The following is a 24182-nucleotide window of genomic DNA, read 5'->3' as shown; positions in this document are numbered from 1 at the left end:
CCAGGGGCGCCTGGGTGGCGCAGTCGGTTAAGCGTCCGACTTCAGCCAAGTCACGATCTCACGGTCCGTGAGTTCGAGCCCCGCGTCAGGCTCTGGGCTGATGGCTCAGAGCCTGGAGCCTGTTTCCGATTCTGTGTCTCCCTCTCTCTCTGCCCCTCCCCCGTTCATGCTCTGTCTCTCTCTGTCCCAAAAATAAATAAACGTTGAAAAAAAAATTAAAAAAAAAAAAAAAGAAAAAAAGAAAGTGGTCCAGGTTCGTTCTTCCGCATGTCGCTGTCCAGTTTTCCCAGCACCACTTGCTGAAGAGACTGTCTTTATTCCATTGGATATTCTTTCCTGCTTTGTCAAAGATTAGTTGGCCATACGTTTGTGGGTCCGTTGCTGGGTTCTCTATTCTGTTCCATTGATCTGAGTGTCTGTTTTTGTGCCAAATATAATTTTTAAAGTTTATTTATTTGAGAGACAGTGCGAGTGGGGGAGAGGCAGAGAGAGAGAGGGAGAGAGAGAGAATCCCAAGCAGGCTCCATGCTGCCATCACAGAGCCCAACACAGGGCTTGAACTCATGAAACTGTGAGATCATGACCTGAGCAGACACCAAGACACCCCTTAACTAACTGAACCACCCAGGCATCCCAGGAGTGGTCTTCTTTTTCTTCTTCTCCTCCTCCTCCTCCCCCTCCTCCCTTCCTCTCCCCCTCTCCCTCCCCTCCCCCTTCTTCTTCTTCTTCTTTGTAATGTCTGTGTTTTATATAATCTGATTGTGAGGCATCTACATTGCCAGTCTCTTCAAAGAGAGTTAATTTGTGAAATTATTTCAATAATAATAAAACAATGATTTATATTATTGTCAAACACTTTCAAAAGGTCTACTGCTCCTTTGCTCCTTCTGAATATTTTTTTCCTTTAAAAAAATTATTTATTTAAATTCAAGTTAGGGACACCTGGTGGCTCATTAGGTTAAGGGTCCAACTTTGGCTCAGGTAATGATCTCACGGTTTGTGAGTTTTGAGCCCGGTGTTGCGCTCTGTGGTGACAGCTCAGAGCCTGGAGCCTGCTTCAGATTCTGTGTCTCCCTCTCTCTCTACCTCCCCCCCCCCCCAACCACCAAATAAAAACATTAAATCCAAGTTAGTTAACATGTAGTGTAGTATTGGTTTCAGGAGTAGAACCCAGTGATTCATTGCTTATATATAACACCCAGTGCTCATCCTGACAAGTGTCCTCCTTAATGCCCATCACCCGTTTAGCCCATCATCCCATTCACTTCACCTCCAGCAACCCTCAGTTTGTTCTCTGTATTTAATAGTCTCTTATGGTTTGCCTCCCTCTGTTTTTATCTTATTTTCCCTTCTCTTCCCCTATATGCATCTGTTCTGTTTCTTAAATTCCACATATGAGAGAAATATATTTGTCTTCTCTGACTTATTTCGTTTGGCATAATACACTCCAATTCCATCCACATTGTTGCAGATGGCAAGATTTTATTCTTTTTGATTGCCAAGTAATATTCCATTGTATATATATACTGTTTCTTCTTTATCCATTAATCAGTCGATGGACATTTGGGCTCTGTCCGTAGTTTGGCTATTGTACATACCAGGAGTGGCCTTCTAATTGATGTTCTAACATGTGGAAATGCTCAGAGCCTATCCCATGGACACAGAAGAAGACCCTGCACACAGAATAAACCACATGGGGTACCTAGGAGCCAGGATGCCCCCAGGCCTTCATCTTACTTCCAGGGAAGCCCAGTGGCCAGTGACGATTGTCTGGCCCATGCCTGCCAATCTCCCTAGGAGAATGGTCCAGGTAAGACTCTGTTCCTGTCACAGCTGTCCTGGCATGGAGTGCATTGTCCTCAGCCATCAGGTCCCTTTTCTCCCCTCAGATTCAGGAGTTCCCACCAGATCCATGGAGGTTTTAGGATTGGCATGGATTCTGGCCCTTTTCTGCACATACCATGCTCCAGTTTCCCTGCATCACCTTGTGTGGAGGGGTGCCTGTGGATGTTGGGGGAAACTCTAATCCCTCACCGATTTAACTCCAGAAGTTGCAGGAAACACTTCGTGGGGCACGAACTGTGGGGTTCTGTGAAGGGGATCTCCCAGGACTCTACCAAGCACATGAATCTCTTGGCACAGTTGGTACCAAGCCAGCTACCAACTATTAGGGCTGCTTGTTATTCTTTTTTTAAAAAATTTTAATGTTTATTTATTTTTGGGAGAGAAAGAGACAGAGTGTGAGTGGGGAAAGGACAGAGAGAGAGGGAGACGCAGAATCCAAAGCAGGCTCCAGACTCTGAGCTGTCAGCACAGAGCCTGATGCGGGGCTCAAACCCATGAACTGTGAGATCATGACCTGAGCTGAAGTCATATGCTCAACCAACTGAGGCACCCCATTAAAGGAATTGGGATTGTTGGATGAAGGTAGGAATAATATCTGGGAGTGGAAATAAAGAGCAAGGAGAACATCCAATCTCTGGTTCCAGTGGTACATGGGGGAGGGAGAAGTCTTCAGGAGACCATATGTCAGGGGGCAACCAGGTTTTAGTTTGAACAGGAAGCTGAAGGAAGCTTTCAGTGAAGTCACAACACAGAGTAATTTGTTTATGTCCGTAAACCAAAGAGTAGAAGGTGTGGGGGCCAGAGTTTCTATATATTTTTGAAGGTATGGAAATATTTATTACTTACATAATGGAGGTCTTTTGGGAGAGTAGGGAAGGCCTCTCAGAATAGTCTGAAATGACTTAAGAGAGCAAGTAAGGGATGTTAACTTTGGGTCTTTATTGTGGTCAGTAGGTATGGTGGGTGGGAGGACTGCCAAGCATAGGTGAGGGCTTGTGTGGTTTGAATCTCCTGCTGGTGTCAAAAGAGACAGCACCAGCTTTCTTTCTCTCTCTTTTATCTTTCTTTCTTTCTTTCTTTCTTTCTTTCTTTCTTTCTTTCTTTCTTTCTTTCTAAATTTGTTTTTAAATGTTTATTTTTGAGAGAGAGAGAGAGAGAGAGCCGGAGAGGGGCAGAGAGGGAGTCACAGAATCTGAAGCAGGCTCCAAGCTCTGAGCTGTCAGCATAGAGCCCTATGTGGGGCTTGAACTCACAAACCGTGAGATCATGACTTGAGCTGGAGTTAGAGGCTTAACTGACTGAGCCACCCAGACATCCCAACCACCAGCTTTCTTATCAGCTTGTCCAAATGTGGGCATGGAGAAGTAGGAGGATGAGGTTCCAAAGCTATCAGCAAACACTAAAAAATGGAACCAGACCATTCATTATAATTCATCCCTGATGTTTGATGACTGAAACACTAATTGAATTAGTACTCGTTTAAATAAACTATATGGCACTCTCTGCAACCTGCAGCCTGAGGCCGGTGAGGGAGATGAAAATCCCACTAAATTGCTTTTTCGAGAGTCCAGCATTGTGTTTTCTGAGAAGTGACATGAGTGCCTCAGCTACTCCAGAGGGGATGAGGGTGTCCTGGTGAGACCTTTTACTTAGGCCTGAGCATAGGTAGAGAGATATCTTGACCTTGATTGATATTTTGGGGCATCTATCTGTGGGGTAAGAGGTTCTGAGAGTTCTTTACCCTAAAGGGGACAACTTTTAAGGCAATGACACAAAAGTTTGTAAAAATGTGGAGATGGGGCTATTCATTAGCTAGGCCATCCAGTGCTAAGATAATTGCCGGAAATTCAGCCCAGCCACTTGTGCTGACGTTTGGATCTGGTTCTTTATTAGGGAAGTTCTGGTTAAGAAATAAGGAACAGTGCTCCCCACTGCGCTCCATCACCTATGATCGTTGGCAGTGCTGCTTGTATAGTCTGTGGATTCCCTCTGCTGTTAACTTACTTCATCCCAGGTGGTTCTCCAGGTAGCCAAAGGGTCTGGGGAGGGCTGCCCTCCAACACCCTAACATCTGGCAAGGGACAGAGGACAGAGGAGGCTGCCCCTTCTGCAGGTGGAATATACCAGGGGGCCCAGGTTTGGCTTTATACTGTACCAAGGTGGCCTCAGCAGTTGTATTGAGCTCATGGTGTACTACTTCCATAACCCAGAACACAATGGGCAGCTGGGTACAGAGATAAAGTCACAGACTCAGGGCCTGTGAAAGCCTCCATTTCTAGGAGGTTCCAGTATGTGGCCAGCAATTGCAGCTCTGGTAGCATGTAGTATAGGGCAAGGAAGGTAGTTTCTTGGATCAGAAGCCCTTGGACACTTTATGGCCATGATGGGTGGTCCAGAGACTCTGGGAGATGTGAAAGGAGGTTGATGAATCCCCTGTGATGGAAAAGTCTTGGTGGGAGGGACACTAATGGGAATGTGGTGTTGGAAGCTGGACAGATTCCAGAGGATTTTGTTGGAGGGGGCCTCAACCAAGGTGGGCTGATTTGCAAGTCACAACATAAAGGGGGTTAAGTAAAATCTGTAGATGAGGAACATGTTGCCTCCAGAACCCCCAAAAGATCTAAAAGAGTTGTGGGTGCTGATAGGGACACTGATTATTTCTGAAGCTTCAAGGATGGAGCAGTCCTTGGTTTACAAAACATTTTTGGCAACTTAACAGAAGTGGCAGGGCCTTGCACTACATTTGGGGGCAATGGCCCATTCCCTTTGGTGAGCTGCTTTGTATCTGTATGTCCTGAATAAGTGACACACGAATGAATGTCAATTAAATCACCTTGGAGGAGGATGTCATCAATGTAATGTCACATCTGTGCTCCCAGAGGAAGGTGGATGCAGTCAAGACTGTATGTGACAGTGAGGCTGCTGAGGCACCCTATGGGCATCCTAGTAAAGATATATCATGTTCCTTCAGAGGTGAAGGCAAACTGTGGCTGAAAGGCTGTGGACGCCATTGTCTAGATGTCCTGTTCACAGTGCCAACTCCAACTTTTACCATCACCTGCACGGTGGATGGACCCCACCCAAAAGTTGGTTCAGATGTCAAGACTGACAATGCCACACATACCAAGAGGGCATGAGATGGTTTATTACTCACGTAACTGAGGTGATCAGGGCAGGGTTCCTTGGGGAGGCCCCAAGTGGCTTAAGGAATGATGGAAGGGCACTGAACTGGGTGTTTGCTGTGCCTGGGATGAGGCTGCAGTACATACTGCACATTTCCTGTTGAGTGGGACTTGGTTTGAAATCTGCTGGCACCAAGGGGATGGCACTCAGGCTTCTCTCTCAGCCCGTTTCCCAAGAAACATTTCCAAGGACATCATCAAAGTCAAAAGAAAGAAATTGTGGCTGACCATTTGTTTCCCAGACTTTCTCTTTGGAAATGTGACATTCCAAAATCAAAACTCTCAGGCTGCGGATAGCAGGCCGCTAAATGTGGTCAATTCTGCCCAGACACTGGGTATGGACAAGGGTCCAGTAGAGCTTGACACTCACTCCTCCTTCCTGTCTCCAGACTCCCACAGCCATGCCTCAGCCCCAGGGGTCTCCCAACAGTGTGGAGGCCAGGGGAAGGAGCAAAAGGAGTTGATGAGGGAGTGATACAGAGGACATGCTTGCCCCTAGAGCCTCTTCTCCACACAGCAATGGCCCTGTTAAAATGTAAGTCATCCAAATCCTCCAACATCTCCTTTCACCCAGAGTAAAAGCCGAAGTCCTTGTCATGGCCATGAGGACTTTTGTGATATGGCCCATTACTACCCATCCCATCTGCTTCTCCCTCTGCTCACTCAACTCCTAGCCATACTGAACTCCAATGATTCTTGAACACTCTAGACCTGTTTTGCTCAGGGCTTTTGTACTGTGTGAATGGAAAAACAAAAGTTGTTTTTCCCAGTTATTACCTAGGCATTTTACTGTATGATAACTCTATTATCAGAGTCTGGGCATTTAGATAAGAACGTGAATTCAGTGCTCACCACCCTAACCACTTCCTAAGTAATAGGTGCCTGCTACCCTGTTCTCTTATTTCTTGCTTGCTCATGACCTGGGATGATGGACTGCCCTCCATCATTGTGCTCCCTTGCTTCTGGGATGTGTGTGTAGCAAATCTTGTGACTTTACTTCCTTTGTGTAAGTGTATTGAAACTGTGCCTTCAATCAAAAAAGACTCTGGGTTTTCACTTTCCCAAAGCAGGAGCTTGGATAACACGAGAGCTAACTGCCAACCCATGTGGGTGGCTTGTGAGTCCCACCTCAGCCAGTCATAATCTGCACATTCCTAATACCCCAGATCTGGCTTCCCAACAAAACCAGCTATTCTTGCTGTCGACCCCACTCCCCCATTTTCACTGGTCATTTTCTCATTTGCTTCAAGTTGTCACTCAAAGGGCATTGTGGCAAGGCCTGCTCTGACAGCCCCCATTTAAAACAGAATCTGCCAAAACACCCACACCTTGTTTCCTGCTTTCCTTTCACCTCATGACAACCATGACCATTAGGCCATTTTTCTCTACCCACTGACCTCAAGGACAGACTTGTTTCTTGCTGTGTCCCTATGAATGGCATGTAGTATCTCACAAGTATTCACTGGGGGGTGGGGGTGGGGTTGTGGAATCCAGGCTGGACAATGGGGAATGTGAAGCCAGAAAGGATTGCCTGACGGTGAGAAAGAATGAGGGTTAACAGATGGAGGTCTCCATGGAGTGGAAAGATGAGCAAGTGAGGATAACAGAGCAAGGCTGTCACCAAACTGCAAGTGTGACAGGTTGTTATCTAGCGTATTGCCTTGGGAAAACAGGGCTGAAGTGGAGGGGAGTGAGTAGTGATGGGCTACCCTGATGGCCTCTGAGAGAAGGGTAGGCAGCCCACTGTAGCCCAAGCCCATGGAACCAACCTGTGCACCCTTGATCCAACTTTCACATACTTCTCTCTTCAAACCTCTCCCTCCTCATTTGCAACTGATGACTCTGCCTCTTCATCCTTGAAAGCAGAGAAGCCAAGCCCTTATCTTCCTACCTCAACTGCAAACCTGACTACATCTGCCCATTAATGCCTTTCCTTCTGAACCATGAGGGAAGTGCTTCTCCGTCCACCCATCCTAGGATACTCCTAAATTGAGACCTGGTGGCTGGCACCCAGGGGCCTCTCTCGTGGCAGATGTGTTGCTTCTGGGCCAACTCCCCCTGCTCACGGAGAAGGGCACAGCTCTGGGAAACTGAGGAGGCCGGTCCCCACCTACTGGGGGCACTCACAGGTCCTCCATAAATGTCTGGTGATGAATGGGCCTGGGAGAAAACAACCTGGGAACTTGTGGGGAGAACAGGAGGGGCATGGAGAGGGCAGGCCTCTGTGGGGCCAACAGCCAGGACCATAAGGCACATAGCTGGGAAGTTGGGAAACACCTGCATGTGTACTTGTGCAGCAACCCTGAGTGGAACTGTAAGCAGAAAGCATGACCTCAGACTCAGGCACAAGGGCAAGGGGGCGAAGGGGTCCTGCATCCAGTGACTGTATGGGAGGGTCAAGAAAGGGTGAGGAACTGGTGGTAATGACTACACACCACTTCTGGGAAGGATGACTATAATTCAAACTGAAAAGCTCGACCTGATATATGTAAACAGAGTATCATTATAACTATAGAAAAGAACTCACTATGAATAATTACCAAATAAAAGAATTACTGTTGTTATTTTGAACCAAATGTCAGTTTACTTTTTTGGTTCTGTTTGATTATAGTAATAAACTCTATTCATGAATATGCACCTTCTATCATCCTTTTCCTCCTAATAAATGTGGCAGTCTGATAACAAAATGTATAAACAAAACAAACAAGAAACAAGAGGTCACAGGAGGCTGGAATGATGACAGGGGAAGGAGGGTTGAGGTTTTTTGGACAGTGGGATATGGGTTTACAGGGCAGCAAGTGAGCCTGGCTTCAAGTCTGGGAAGTGGGTGAGGCTGGGACATGGCCAGGGGAGTCGGGAATTGAGCTCTGTTTCACTCCCTAGCATGGATCAGCTGGTGTTTGACCAACTTGGACCGCTGGCTGAAGGCTTTCCCACAAGCAGAGCAGTCGTAGGGCTTCACGCCGGTGTGGATCCTCTGGTGCTGGATGAGGACCGAACGCTGACTGAAGGCTTTCCCACACTCACTGCACTTATATGGCCTTTCGCCAGTGTGGATTATCTGATGTTGAATAAGGTGTGAACTCTGGCTGAAGCCCTTACCACATTCGACACATGTGTATGGCTTCTCGCCAGTGTGAACTTTCTGGTGGTGAATAAGGTTTGAGCTTCGATTGAAGGCTTTCCCACACTGGTTACATTCATGAGGTTTCAATCCATTATGGATTCTCTGATGCTGAATGAGAGTTGAACTCTGGCTGAAGGTTTTTCCACATTCGGTACATTCATAGGGTTTCTCCCCAGTGTGAACGCGCTGGTGAAGGATAAGGTTGGAGCTCCGACCAAATGTTTTTCCACATTCCCGACACTCATAGGGTTTGTCACCCGTGTGCACACCCTGATGCTGAATGAGAGCCGAACTGTGGCTGAAGGCCTTCCCACAGATGCTACATTCATACGGCTTCTCTCCTGTGTGGATTATTTGGTGCTTTCTGAGCACTGAGCTGTAACTAAAGGCTTTTCCACACACATTACACACATGAGGTTTTTCTCCAGTATGAATTCTTCGATGCTGAATGAGGCTTGAACTCTGACTGAAGGCCTTCCCGCAGTCACTGCACTTATAGGGTTTCTCTCCAGTGTGAACCCTGTGATGCTTAATGAGGTTGGAAACCCGGCTGAATGGTTTGCCACACTCATTACACTCATAAGGTCTCTCTCCAGTGTGAACTCTCTGATGCTTCCTCAGGTGTGAGCTCTGGCTGAATGCTTTCCCACACTCATTACACTGGAAAGGCTTCTCACCTGTATGAATCCTATGGTGTTTAATGAGATTTGAGCTCCGCCTAAAGGCCTTCCCACATTCGTTGCACACATACGGCTTCTCTCCAGAATGAATTCTTTGATGCTGGATGAGGTTTGAGCTCCGCCTAAATGCCTTCCCACATTCACTGCATTCATAGGGTTTCTCACTCATGTGAGACTTCTGGTGCTTTTTAAGGCTTGAGTTCTGGCTGAAGGCTTTTCCACATTCATTGCATACATAAGGCTTCTCACCACTGTGGTTAATCTGATGCCTAATGAGGTTAGAATGCACACTGAAGGTTTTCCTGCACTCGCTGCACTGGTAGGGTTTTACAATCACATGAGACCTCTGATGACTTTTAAGAAATGAATTCTGACTGAAGGATTTTCCACATTCATTGCATATGAAGGACTTCTGTCCAGCATGGATTATCTGATGCTGGATAAGATCAGGGTTTCCTCTGAAGGTTTTCCCACAATCATTACATATGAGTGGGCTTTCGGCTACGTGAAGCTCTTCATGGCTAGTTAACTCCACACTGTGTTGGAAGCTGTGGCCACACATGTCATACATATGTGTTCTCTCTTCTGTAGGAATTCCCTGAGATGCCATTGGGTTTGGGCTCAGACTGAAGCTTCTCACAAAGTCATTACAGCCTAGCTCTTTCTCTAAGGTGCTGCTAAGGAGCACTGCCACTGGTGTGAAGCCCCGCTCCTGGTAGTGGGACTGCACCCGTTTCTCATTGTCAGGGGCTGCCCAATTTCCCTCCAGGACATCCTCACAGAGTTCTCCAAGCTCAGAAGCCTGGGAAAAATCACTGGTATAGTTTTCTGATACTTCTGCCTGTAATTCCAAATCCTCAGAAACTTCTCTCTTCTGAAGAAACTCCTTGTCCTCAGTCCTGGTGTCCCAATCTGAAATAACAAACACAGTCACTTGGAAGGAAACAGGAAAATACAGATGACACATCTGGGAACGTGGGACCCATTAGGGGTGGTAGTCCTAGATCTCTCAAGGGGGCCACAGAGGGGGCTGGGATGGCTTTGAGGGGACCAGGCTGCAGGGCATTCAACCTACAAGACTGACCCTCACTCCCCTGACCCATATCTCAGGAAATCACCTGTAGTCCCCCTACTGGCTCAGGCCAAAATCCTGCCCCTCAACTGTCCCTTTCCTGTCTCACAGCAGGTCATCAGCAAGTCTTGTGAGCTCTACCCTGGAGCGCCTCAAATGCAGGCACTCACCATTCCCACCATTACATGCCTTATGCTATATTGTTAAACACTCTACCGTTTTTTCTTTCCCACAATGTTTCTTGGGCCAGTATTTGTTTTCTTAGCACCAACTAATAGCATTCAGGCTTTGCCTCAGAAGTCACCAGTACAGAGAGGCAGGCTCTCTGCTGGCAGGTGCAGAGGGACCTGTTCCATTCAGAGAAGCAAGGGTGGTTCTGACTGCATAGTAGGCTAAGAACTGCAGTAGGGACTTGCCTAAAATATCAGATTCTGTCCCGTCAACAAAGAGGCCTTCAGAGACTGAGCCCTGTCCTGCCAAAGCAACGCTTACCCCCTAAAAGCTGCAATTCTAACCGGCGTTAGCTGGACAATTCTGTGCCCTGGTACAATGTTTTAAGCTGCTGTGTCCATCTTTCTGAAGGCAGAAATGTGCACAACGTTCCTCATCACACTAGAAAGGCTCTGCCTGGGTGGCTCAGTCTGTTAAGCATTCGACTCTTGACTTCAGCCCAGGTAATGATCTCACGGTTCGGGCTTTGTGCTGACAGCTTGGAGCCTACTTCTCTAGTAGATATGAAGTGGTAATCTTGTTGTGGTTTTGATTTGTATTTCTTAAACGACTGAATACACTTAAGCATCTTTTCATATGTTTTTTGGCCATTTGCATGTTTTCTTTTGGGAAGTGTTTATTCAAGTTCTTTGCCCATTTTAAAATTGGGTTGTCTTTTATTGTTGAGTTGTAAGAGTTTTTTTTTTTTTTTTTTAATACATTTTAGGACTTTATTATTTTCTTTTTTTTTTTTCAACGTTTATTTATTTTTGGGACAGAGAGAGACAGAGCATGAACGGGGGAGGGGCAGAGAGAGAGGGAGACACAGAATCGGAAACAGGCTCCAGGCTCTGAGCCATCAGCCCAGAGCCTGATGCGGGGCTCGAACTCACGGACCACGAGATCGTGACCTGGCTGAAGTCGGACGCTTAACCGACTGCGCCACCCAGGCGCCCCTAGGACTTTATTATTTTCAAAATGTTTATTCATTTTGAGAGAGAGACAGAGAGAGACAGAGACAGAGAGAGAGAGAGAGAGAGAGAGAGAGAGAGAAAGAGAGAGAAGAGAGAATGAATCCCAAGCAGGCTCCATGCCATCAGCACTGAGCCTAACATGTGGCTCAATCTCACAAACCATGAGATCATGACCTGAGCCAAAATCAAGACTCAGATGCTTAACTGACTGAGCCACTCAGGCACTCCGAGTTGTAGTTCTTCATATATTCTGGGTACTAGACCCTTATCAGAAATACACTTGGCACAGAATTTTCACCCATTCTGTAGGATATCTTTTTACTTTCTTGATAATGTCCTGTTTTGTTTTGTTTTTAATTTTATTTTAGAGAGAGAGAGAGAGAATGCATGAGTGGGGGAGATGGGAAGAGGGAGAGAGAGAATCTTAAACAGGCTCCATGTTGATCTCATGACTCTGGGATCATGGCCTGATCTGAAAGTAAGAGTCAGATGTTCAATTGATTAAGCCACCCAGGCCTCCCAATAATGTCTGTCCTCTGATACCCAAAAGTTCTAAGTTATGATACAGTCCAACTTACCCATCTTTTTCTCTTACTGCTCATGCTTTGGTGTCATATTTAAGAATCTATTGCCAAACCCAAGGTCGTAAAAATTTACCTGTTTTCTTGTAAGAGTTTTATGACTTTATTACTTATATTTAGGTTGGTGGGCCATTTTAAGTTAATTTTTGGGGGCGCCTGGGTGGCGCAGTCGGTTAAGCATCCGACTTCAGCCAGGTCACGATCTCGCGGTCCGTGAGTTCGAGCCCCGCGTCAGGCTCTGGGCTGATGGCTCAGAGCCTGGAGCCTGTTTCCGATTCTGTGTCTCCCTCTCTCTCTGCCCCTCCCCCGTTCATGCTCTGTCTCTCTCTGTCCCAAAAATAAATAAATGTTGAAAAAAAAAATTTAAGTTAATTTTTGTATACAGTATGAAGTAGGGGTCCCAGTTTATTCTTTTGCATGTGGATATCCACTTGTCCCAGCATCTTTTGTTGAAGAGTTATCTTTTCTCCCTGAATGGTCTTGGCATCCATGTTGAAAATCAATTTGTCATAGATGTCTGGGTTTATTTCTAGGCTCTCAATTCTATTCCATTGACCAAAATGTTTTGATTACTGCAGCTTTGTAGTAATTTTAGAAACTAGTAAGTAGGAGTTCTCTCACTTTGTTCTCCCTTTTCAAGCTTGTTTTGACTGTTTAGGGCCTTTTGTAATTCTATCTGAATTTGAGGACTATTCAATTACTGCAAAAAAAAAAAAAAAAAAAAGGCCATTGGAATTTTGCTAGGATTTGTACTGAATTTGTAGATTGCTCTGGATAGCATGGATATTTTAACACTGTTAAGTCCAATTCATGGACTTGATGTCTTTCTAATTATTTAGGTATCTGTTAATTTTTGTCAAGGCTTTGTAATTCTCAATACACAAGTCTCTCACTTCCTTGGTTAAATTTATTTGTAGGTATTTTTTTTTCTTTTGATGCTTTAAATGATGCTAGCTGTGGGTACTTCACAAATGCCTTTTTACATGTTGAGGAGGTTCCCCTGTATTGAGTTTTCTGCCTTTTTTTTTTTTTAAATCACAGAGTGTTTATTTTGTCAAATACTTTTTCTGCATCGAGATGTTTACATTCTATTAGTTCTATTCATTCTATTAATGTGGTAAGTGACATGGGTTTTGTTATGTTAAACTACCTTTAAACATTTTTTTAAAGTTCATTTATTTTTGAGAGAAAGAGAGAGTGGGGGAGGAGCAGAGAGGGAGAGGGTGAGAATCCCAAGCTGGCTCTGTGCTGTCAGCATGGAGCCTAGCACAGGGCTCAATCCCACAAACCGTGAGATCTTGACCTGAGCCAAAATCAAGAGTTGGACACTTAAATGACTGAGCCATCTAGGTGCCCCATGTTAAACTACCTTTGTATTCATTCCTGGGTTACATCCCACTTGGTCATGGGATGTATTCTTGAGTCACTCGGGTAATTTTTTTTGTTTTTGTTTTTAGGAATTTTTTTCATTGAGGCTATATAATTTGTTGGTGTAGAACTGTTAACAGTCTTCTTTTATACTCCTGTTTTGTAAGATTGGTAATAATGTACATTTATGAATTTTTAAATTTTTGTGTCAGAAGTTTGTCAATTTTAATCTTTTTAAAAAACCCAACTTTTGATTTTGTTGAATCTCTACTGTTTTCTACTTTCTATTTCATTCATCTGTGCTCTAATGTTTATTATTTCCTTCCTTCTGTTACCTTTGGGTTTAATTTCCTCCTTTTTTTTTTTTTTTTTTTGGGTAGTTCCTTAAGATATCAAATTAGGTTACTGCTATAAATTTCCCCTTTGGCACTACCTTCCTTGCATACCGTAACTTTTTGTTTGTTTTGTCTGCAGACATTTTCCAATTTCCTTTGATTTCTTCTTTGACCCCCTGGTTAAGAGTATGTTGTTTTATTTCTACATATTTGTGAATTTTTCAATTTTCCTGCTGTTATTGACTGGAAATTTTACATGACTTCAACTGTTTTCAACTTATTAAAATTTATTTTTGGCCCTAACATATATGGTCTATGTTGGAGAATGTCCATATACACTTGAGAAGAGTATGTGCACTTTTGGGTGGTGTATACATATATGTCTGTTAGGTCTGATTGATTTATTGTGTTGTTCAAGTACCCTATTTCATTATTGATCTTCTGTCTAGATGTTCTATCCATTTTTGGAAATGAGGTACTAAAGTCTCCAAATATTAATGTAGAACTATCCATTTCTCCCTTCAAATGTATATTTGCTTCATATATTTGGGAGTTCTCTTTTTGCATGTAGAAGTTTATAACATATCTTCCTGATGAATTGATTTCTTTTATCCAAACATAAGTTCCTTCTTTTCTCTTACAGTTTTTAACTTAGTTTATTTTGTGTGGTATTATAGCATAGCTCTCTTTTGGTTACTATTTATTTGCATGTAGTATCTTTTTTCACCTTTCACCTTAAACTTATTTGTGTCTTTGGATCTAAAGTAAGCCTCTTGTAGACATTATAGTTGGATCATGCTTTTTCATCCACTGTGTTAATATCAGCCTTTGGAGAGCTTAAACCATTTACAATTAAAATAATTACTGATAAGGAAGGATGTACTTCATTTTGCTATTTATTTTTGGTATCTCACCTTTTTTTGTCCCTTGTTTCCTCTATTATTGTCTTCTTTTGTGTTATTTTCTTCTTTCTTCCTTTTATGTATATTTTAAAGATATTTTCTTAGTGGTACAATGGGGATTGTACAATGGGGAAAATTAACATCCTAATATCCTGAAGCAATGTAGCATGGTCCCCCCTTCCCAGCTGTTTTAGTTTTTATTCCTCCAGCTTTACTGAAACATAACTGACATACATCATCATATAAGTTTAATCACAATGTGATTATTTGTACACTGATACATGTACACTGTAAAATGATTACCATCATAAGGTTAGTTAACACATCCGTCACTTTACACAGTTATCTTTTTTTTTTTTTTTTTTTAAGTGATCTCTATACCCAATGTGGGGCTTCAACTCATGACCCTGAATTGAAGAGTCAGATGCTCTACTGACTGAGCCAGCCAGGCAACCCCTTTTATTGTGGTAAGAACTTTTAAGGTCTACTCTCTTAGCAATTTTCAAATATAGAATATAGTTAATTATAGTCACCATGCTGTACATAATATCCCCAGAATATAACCATCAAGTATGAACTGATATCAACTTAGCCACAACAGCATACAAAAACTCTGCTCTTATACACTTCTGTTCCCTACTTTCATGTTGTCAGAAATGTATCTTTATACGTTGTGTTTAATAACACAGATTTATAATTATTTTTACAAATTTGTCTTTTAAATCATTTAGGAAATAAAAGTAGAGTTATAAACTAAAAATACAATAATAGTTTTTATAATTACCTATATAGTTACCTTTACCAGAGATTTTTATTTATTTATATAGCTTTTAGTCCCTACCCAGTGTCCTTTCATCTTAACCTGTAGGACCTTTAGCATTTCTTATAGGGCAGGTCCACTGGTAATAAACACCCTTAGCTTTTATCTGGAAATATCTGAGAATATCATTTTTTAATTTTTTTTTTCTCAACGTTTTTTTTAATTTATTTTTGGGACAGAGAGAGACAGAGCATGAACGGGGGAGGGACACAGAGAGAGGGAGACACAGAATCGGAAACAGGCTCCAGGCTCTGAACCATCAGCCCAGAGCCCGATGCGGGGCTCGAACCCACGGACCGCGAGATCGTGACCTGGCTGAAGTCGGACGCTTAACCGACTGCGCCACCCAGGGGCCCCGAGAATATCATTTTTTAAATTTTTTTTTTTTCAACGTTTATTTATTTTTGGGACAGAGAGAGACAGAGCATGAACGGGGGAGGGGCAGAGAGAGAGGGAGACACAGAATCGGATACAGGCTCCAGGCTCTGAGCCATCAGCCCAGAGCCTGACGCGGGGCTCGAACTCCCGGACCGCGAGATCGTGACCTGGCTGAAGTCGGACGCTTAACCGACTGCGCCACCCAGGCGCCCCGAGAATATCATTTTTTAAAGGGTAAATTTGCCAGATATGGAATTCTTGGTTGACAGTTTTTTTTTCTGTCTCTCAGCACTTTAAATAGGTCATCCCACTGCCTTCCAACCTCCACGGGCTCTGATAGGAAACTGGCTACTACTCTTATTCAGGATCTCTTATAAGGGACGGGTCACTTTTTTTGTTGTTTTCAAGATTCTGTCTTTTGACAATATGATTATGAGTCTTTGTGTGAATCTCTTCAAATTTATCCTAGTTGGGAGTTTGTTGAACTTTTTGAATGTATATAGTCATATCTTTCATCAAATTTGAGACATTTTGGCCATTAATTCTTCATATATTCTTTCTGCCCCTTTCTCTCTTTTTTCCATAATATGTATGTTGGTTTGACTGGTGGTATTCCATAGGTCTATTAGGTCATGTTCACTTTTTTTCAATCTTTAGTCTTCCTGCTCCTCAGACTGAATAATTTCAACGGTTCCACCATCAAGTTTGTTGATTCTTCAGGTTTGTCTGCTCAAATCTGCTGTTGAAACCCTCTAGTGAATCCATTTGTTATTGTACCTTTCAAATCTAGAATTTCTGTTGTTTCTTTTTAGAATTATGTAACTATATATTGTATAATTATATAAATCTAAAACCTCTAGGTATTTTATTTGCACATTGTTTTTCTGGTTTCTCTTAGTTACATGAGCACATTAAAGATAGTTGGTTTACAGTCTGTCAAGTATCTGTGCTTTTTTAGGGACACTTTCTGCCACTTAATTTTTTTTCCTTTGAAGGGCGAGCCTTATTTTCCTTTTTCTTTGTATTCTTTGTAATTTTTTGTTAAAAGCTGGACATTTGAATATTTATTGTGATAACTCTGTAAATCAGTCTCTCCCTCCTCCAGGGTTTGCTGTTCCTGATTGTTGAAGGCTACAATCATCTGTTCATCTAGTGACTTTTCAAACAAGTTTTGCAAACTAAAACAAGTCTGTCATGTGAAGTCACTGAGGCCTCTGTTTCTTTAGCTTGTGTTCAGCTAGTCTTTTGACAGAGATTTCCTTGAATGCTAACAGTAAAAGAAAAGTAATACCACTCTCCCATTTTTTATGCTGGGGTACTATTTGAATACTATATATAACTATCTTAGCTTTCTGCTTTTACTGAACTTAGAGATGATCCAGAGGTGAAGTTATGATCTTCAGAGGTCTTTTCAGAGCACATTTCCTGTCCTGGGCATGTATGTGGCTTTCTACATTCCCTGATATACTGGGGTGCTTTTGAAAGTCCTCATTTCCCCAGCTTTTCCTCCTAGGCTTTAGGTGGTTGACTGTACTGTTAAGTGATATCCTAGGTGGTTGGGGAAGGTAGTTCCCCTTAGAATGTTTTTGAATCCACTACTTTTCTGCCCTGAGTAAGTTCTGAGTTAGGCAAAACAGAGACAAGCACTTTGCATCAATACTTTATCCTACCCCACATAGCTTAGGACAAACAAAATAATTTCTAAATAGGTCTTTTTTGCTCCCTTTGGAATCAGGGACCATGATCACACACTGGGAACATAAGCTGCTCACTTTAAGACTGTTACCGAGCCAGGGGATGTTTGGGGACATGAGCAAGTAAAAACACCACAGAGCTTTCCTATCATTTTTAAGTTGCCTTTTTCTTGATTTGGCATTCACTTGGTTGCTGTAAACCTATTTTCTAGATTCCTGAAGAAGTTTGTCCTGGCAGTTTCTGCTTGTTTTTGTGGAGGACTGGGTATTTGGAACCACCTACTACACCATTTAGTTCCACAAGTAGCTTTTTATTTTTTTAAATGTTTGTTTATTTAGAGAGAGTGAGCAGGGGAGGGGCAGAGAGAGAGGAAGAGAGAATCCCAAGCAGGACCCCATGCTATCAGCACAGAGCCCAACATGTGGCTCAATCCCATGAACCATGAGATCATGACCTAAGCCAAAATCAAGGGTCAGATGCTTAACGGACTGAGCCACCGAGGCTCCCCTCCCCCCACAGTGGCTTTTAAAACATGCGCCTAGGTGGCTCAGTCAGTTATGCAACTGACTTGGGCTCAGGTCATGATCTTGTGGTTTGTGAGCTGGAGTTCCATATTGGGCTCTGTGCTGACAGCTCAGAGCCTGGAGTCTGCTTCAGATTCTTTCCTTGATCCTTCTCTCTCTTCCCCTACCCTGCTCATACTCTCTTTCTCAAAAAAAAAAATAAAAACATTAAAAAAAATTTAAAACATAAGTTACCATCAATCTGTTCTTTTTTAATGGAGCAGGGCTTGGCCTCTCTCACCATTCTCTGCCTAGCATACCCTTAACCACTCGGTTCACATTCTGCCTCTGTGTGGGACAGTCAGCAGACCTGTCTCTCAGGGCTACTTCTACTTCCTGGGACCTCATCATGTCTCTCATCCCCTAACACTCTCCTGCTCCAAAACACCCAGGACTGCCTTGTACCACCTCTGCTTGTTGGGGAAGGTCACTGAGAGGATGCGACCACTGGTTGACTTACGAGCTGGATCCAGGCAATTGGAGGCGCCCCTCATCTTCTCACTTGTCCTTGGATGTACATACTGCTTGTCTTCCCTGCTCCCAGAAGCTGCCCCAAGGACAGAGCCTTGAGACAGTGATATGGTGCTGAGACCATCTGGACAGTACATATGACTAAACCCAGTTAAGGCCACTATATCAACTTTTAAGATTTGGCAGGCAGGTGCTGGGATTTACTTGTATTGCAGCCACTCATGACAAGCTTCTTAAGTAAGTTCTCTTGCTTATTAAACTGCCACCTACCAATCGGGGTGGCCTGCCTTGGTATTCAGCTTCTCCTTCCCCTCCATGTATAGGGGCCAGTTTAAGTTATACCCAGGAAGTTAGTTGTCAAGGTTTGTCAACCAACACTGCCATTATCCCAACCTTCCCTGGTCATACAGAGTCTGTACATTGCCCGGATGTCCTGAGAATAACCATAGTTCCCTGTATTTAAGAGTGCCTTTTGTAAAATAGCCAACATCAGATCCCAGTAAGGAAAGTGAACACTACTATCGACCCTAATCACTGCTGAGAGGTCCATGAAAAAGGAAAGCTAGTTGAGGGCTCTTTGGAAAAGGACTCTAGCAGTGTTCTGAAGTGGATGAGAGTGGCTGAGCAGTGTGAACACAGCCAGAAGGGAGCAGGACGAAAGCCTGAATTAGGGCAGTACCTGAATCAGGTAGGGCAGTAACTGAATCAGGCAGTACCTACCTGCCTGAATGCAGGCAACCATCATTAGCCTGGAAGTTGGGCTGGGCAGGCCTCAGCTGGTGACCATCATACCACACCCCTCTAGGTCAGGTGGGGGAAACATGTGTCCTGCTCTGGCACCAAGACAGCCTGGGGCCAGGCCAAATTCCGTTCTGATCTCTAGCCTTGGCCCTCAAGTCCATGAGGCACCCTATCCCTAATGATGACATGGTTGCCTTCTAGGGGTAAGCACAGGGTGACATGGATAAAGTCCCTCTAGAATGAGGGCACCAGTGGGGGACTTGCTCCCAGTACCTGGCCGCTGATAGTGAGAAGGGGTGGTTCCTGGCTCAGCGTAGTCACAGCAGTGGGGATCACGGAGTGTTGATCCAGGGTGGGTCACAGCAGGAGCATCACTCACACACGCCTGGGCTGCAGGGATCCAAGGGGATGGTCTAGGAACTGAGGGCTCCATTTCTGCCTGTTCAGAGCGAGGTCTGAGGCTGGGCATGGCTGGGACCTAGAGACCAACAAGGATGTAGGTGAATGTGCAGGGGGCCTACCTCCAGGGAGCCATCCTCCCACCAGGTAGGGGTGTCTTTTTCTACTCCTACAGACTGAGACCAGAGGAGGGCCTGCTGCTAGGTCTCAGGAAGGGGTAAGATGCTGACCCCAGGGCAAGGTGAGCACAGTGTCCCCCTAGAAGGGATCCTGCCATGATAGAATAGTCCCACAAAACCTGCACCCACCATGGGCCCACCCCTAATTCCTGACACAATGTCCTGAAGGTGGACCATCTGATCCATTCATGGCGGACCACCATGGTATCTGAGTTGTGTCCTCCTGGCAGCATCCACAGTGGGTATCCCTGTCTTCCCACTCTACCAGTGGCTCCCTCCCAGGCTTCTCCTTATCTCCCTCTTCATGTTCTTACCCCAGGGTTCACTTTTGAACCTATACCAATTTCTTTGATTAAGGAAGGTATCAAGACCCTTATGTGAAGATTCCCAAGCTTGGGCTCATCTCCAGCTCTAAATGCTCCTTCTGACAAGATAAAATATTCTCAATGACACATGATGGGTCCGAGTTAGTGATTTCCCCCACCGCTCCCACTTCCCTGTCTCTTCAAATGCACCATGTTCTGCTCAGTGGCCCACACGTTTGTGGCAATACCCCTTGGCCCCTTATTCACACTGAACCATTGATAGATTATAATGATCCCTCTGTCCTTCAGAGACTGAGAAGACAAATCAGGAAATGCTGGCAGAAGCCCACTGTGGACACTACTTGCCTACTGGGTAGCGGGAAGTATCAGCCCTCCCAGTCGTGTTGTTTTGTTTTATAAGGCAAATGCCTGAATTAAGCTTTGATTGCTGAGGCATCCACTGCAAAGAGGCATCGATTTCAAAGATGGTTATTGGAGAATAAATGCATTGCCAGCCACTGGACTAGATAAAAAGCCTGGCTGCCTCCCTTGACTGAACCTCCTTTTAGCAATCTTGGTTGATTCTGATAACTGGTCATTTGGGTCACTCGTCATTTTTCTCTTCCTGAACTTTAAATTCCCACTCTTATGTTTTAAATTCACCAATAAAGAGTAGCCTACAAAACTCTAGGTGTCCACCCTCAACTCCAATAAAAGCAGAAGCCTAGGCCCATGCACCTCTCTCTCTCATTACTTGCAACCTCACTGTGTGGCTCCAGGTGTGCTAATCTATAAGCCCTTGTTTTGAAAGTTTCCTGATGGTTTTTGTTGCAGGTAAGAACCCCAAGGGTTGATCCAACCAAATCATTGGTTTTTGACAGGCTGAGACCGCAGGAAACAGAGGAAGCAAGGAAGGAGCAGCACCCTGGGGCAGGGAGGCATTTAAACCAGGCCCAGGGAAAAGGGCTTAGGCAATGCCTGGTTAGAGAGGTAGGAGAAGATGGGGCAAAGATGTGGACAGAGCTCAGAGGCAGGGTCATTGGGATAGAGACTATCAGGGCCCTTGGCTGCCTGAGTGGTGAGGCACTGGCCACATTTCTGTATTAGGACAGACAGAACTAACCTGACACTGGTGCTCAGGGGAATGGCACAGACAAGATTCAAAGCAGGGACAGCACTGACTTAAGGTGTCTGTCTATGCAGCAGCAGAACAGAGCAGATGCTGCTTCCATGGGGGGAACCTTCACTCTCCCTCTTCCAAGGGGAGACTCAGTCATTTGCAATATTCATTCAGTTCACTTTATTTTAAAGTTCATTTATTTTGAGAAAGAGAGTCTGCATGCAGGAGGGGCAGAGAGAGAGAGGGAGGGAGAGAGAGAATCCCAAGCAGGCTCCGCACTGTTAGCATGGAGCCTGATGTGGGGTTTGAACTCATGAACCCTGAGATCATGACTTGAGCTGAAATCAAGAGTTAGACGCTTAACTGACTGAGCCACCCAGGCGCCCCAGTTCATTTTATTTTAAAATTCTTGAAGGCGCACCTAGGTAGCACAGTTGGTTAAGCATCCTACTTTTGATCTAGGCTCAGGTCGTGATCTCACAGTTCCTGAGTTTGAACCCCGCACTGGCGTCTCCTCTGATCGTGCAGGGCCTGTTTGGGATTCTGTCTCTCCTTCTCTCTACCCTCCCCTACTTATGCGTGTGTTCACTCTCTCTTGCTTTCAAAATAAATAAATAAACTTAAAAAAATAAAATAAAATTCTTGAAATTATCATCACTGTCACTGAATGGAGGCACAATCATATGGCTCAAATATGAACAGGCAAAAAAGAACTTCCTGGCCAGCCACTAAGTTCCCCTTCCCAGTTGTTAATGTATCCTTCCAGAATAGTCTATGCTCATTTTACACCTTGTTTTTCTCACCTCAGTATATGTGGGAACTTGCCCAGGAGGCTATAAACCCAATCTATGGTGTCAATCTATGGTAAACAGAATGTCCCTCAACACCCATGTCCACATCCCACTCCCCGGAACCTGTGGATATGATACACTACACAGCAAAAGAGACTTTGCAGAGAGAATTAGCTTGGTGGACCCAATCTAATTACATAAGCCATTGCTGGCTCTGAGATGCAAGGTCTCTGTGCAAAGATTGGGACCTCAAGAGCTAAGGACAGTCAGCAAGGAAACAGACACTTCAGTGCAATAACCCCAAAAGATTCGATTCTGCCAACAAGCCTGGAAGCAGATTCTCTCAGCTAAGAGCCCAACAAGGTGCTGAGCAGAGACAACTGGGAAAGACAAGCAGACAGCAGCCCACTGCAGGCATCCACAGGATGGACGTGGCTCATCCCTCAGCCCCACTCACGTGGAGAATAAATTCCTCTCTCCTCAGAGCTTCTTCGCCACCTGAAGAGTGAATCCATCACCCGAGGCCTCCAGGCGACAAGCGACAACCTCACTTCTCATGCAGCCTAGTACAGTTCTGACGTTCGCACCCAAGTCCAGAGGCCTCTCCTGAACCCCAATCCCCATGCGCCAGACACCGCATACCTGCCCCGTCGCCTAAGGCAGCTTCGCCACGCAGCTTTGAGGCTGGCTCCCGGGAGGGTCAGGATCGGCCGTCCTGGGCACCCTCTGGAGGGCGCCCCTCAGGCCCGCTCCGCGGAGGGGCCTCCGAGGCCCCAACCCCGCCCAGGCCGAGCCGCCCGCCTGCCCCTCTTCCCACGACGCCCCGCCTAGACCACCCGTGGCCGGCACCCACCGCTGGGGTATCGGAGTCACGCGGGAGCGCGGTCCAAAACGTGGAGGTTTCGCCGGCTCGAACTCCCCACTCCGGGTAATCTCTCCCGGCACCGCCGCAGAAGTACTGCGGCTGGGCCCCGAGACGGACCCCGGAAGTCCCTCTCCCGACTTCCGGGCCAACGTCGTCGCTCTAGGCGGCCGGAGGCCAGAGCGACTTGGTGGTCCCGCCCCTGGTCCGGCGCGGAGGTGGAGCTCCCTAGCTTTCCTGCTTCAGAGTCGACCGAGCGACCAGTGCGGGGGCGACTAAACGTGAAAATACGACGGTTAGAAATGCAGAAGAATGAGCCGTGCCGCTGTAGCGAGACTTGGATGCCCAATTCCTGGAATCAAACAGACTGCAGCTTGATGAAAACATGAGGGCGCACGTGGTAGAACTGAATCCCTAAATCAGTGAACGATGGGGCAGATAGATGGAAAAACTGAAATTCCTTACATAGATAATACACATTTAGTGGGAGTGTCCATGGAACATTTACAGAAGTTGATTATACACTTAGACATTAAGAATACGAGTTTTAAGGTATGTATTTGACAGGCAATTATCAAAGTTAGAAATATATAAAGTTGACTTAAAAAACGTAAGTATTGGAATTTACAAACAGCCTACATAACCTTTTAATAAAAAATGATACTAGCTAGAAAAGTACAGATAATGCATAAAGCAACGAAAAGCGAAACACTTAATTCTCAAACCTATGGGACCCAGTATAACGTGTAAAAGATATAAAATACACTGAATATTTTTCGGAGAAAAATATATAATGTATTGATAAAATAAAGGAAATAAAAAAAAAAAAGGAAATTGTCAAGTTTTAATGTTTGTAGGCCCTGCATGGACTCTCATGGAAGCTATATTTTAACATCATAGTCATCAAAACTTCAAAGCATGAGCTCAGTTTCTACCCTGAACACATCGTAGTCTGCTTCATTTATAAATAACCTAAAAGGAAGCACTCCAAACATAAAGAGAAAAGTAAAACCAAAACCAAAACCTTTCCAGTTCCTGTAAGATTAAGGTCATACAGCTCTGCATATACTAAAAAGATAATCTCTGTAACTTTCTGAAATGATTTTTGTCCAATGGTTTGTAACTAACTTCTTATTAAAAAAAAAAAAAAAAGTATATAACCCTGCACCAAATGTTCTTTCCCAGGAGCACTCTCTTCTTTGTTGTTGTTGTTATGGGGCATAAAACTGTCTTTTTTAAAAAGTTTATTTATTTTGTGTGAGAGAGAATCCCAAGCAGGCTCTGCACTGACAGTGTAGAGCACAATGTGGGGCTCGAACTTATGAACCTGTAAGATCATGACCTGAGTTGAAATCAAGCATTGGAGGCTTAACGGACTGAGCCACCCAGGTGTCCTGGAGGACTCTCTTCTTTGTGAATATTGTGTACCCAGGGCAGCTGTCCTAATTTGGACTCAGATAAAACTCGCTTTTTTAAAGAGATTCTAAATGTTTTGTTAATATTGCGTGTATTTGATGAAATTAGAAAAAGGAATAATACATTGCACCAGCAATAACCAACAAGAAAATGTAACAAAAAATGA

General features: G+C 44.5%; 1 protein-coding gene across 2 annotated transcripts; it reads right to left on the bottom strand.

Moving 5' to 3' along the window:
- Nucleotides 1-4968: 4968 nt before the first annotated feature.
- On the bottom strand, nt 4969-22732 carry ZNF16 (zinc finger protein 16). Of its 2 annotated transcripts, none has more exons than XM_045453389.1 (3): nt 22592-22732; nt 19218-19422; nt 4969-9746 (listed from the first exon to the last, which is right to left on the bottom strand). In XM_045453389.1, the coding sequence occupies exons 2-3, from the start codon at nt 19411-19413 to the stop codon at nt 7900-7902; spliced, it is 2043 nt and encodes a 680-aa protein (XP_045309345.1). In that variant the 5' UTR covers nt 19414-19422; nt 22592-22732; the 3' UTR covers nt 4969-7899. The 2 variants fall into 2 exon arrangements, with proteins under 2 accessions (XP_045309345.1, XP_045309344.1); XM_045453388.1 differs by lacking the exon at nt 22592-22732 and adding an exon at nt 22196-22568.
- Between the last annotated feature and the right edge of the window lie 1450 nt (nt 22733-24182).

The sequence above is a fragment of the Leopardus geoffroyi genome, chromosome C3 (assembly GCF_018350155.1).
Source record: "Leopardus geoffroyi isolate Oge1 chromosome C3, O.geoffroyi_Oge1_pat1.0, whole genome shotgun sequence".
Classification (NCBI taxonomy): domain Eukaryota; kingdom Metazoa; phylum Chordata; class Mammalia; order Carnivora; family Felidae; genus Leopardus; species Leopardus geoffroyi.
Note: the sequence above shows the minus strand (reverse complement) of the source record. Positions and strands in the feature narration are given on the sequence as shown.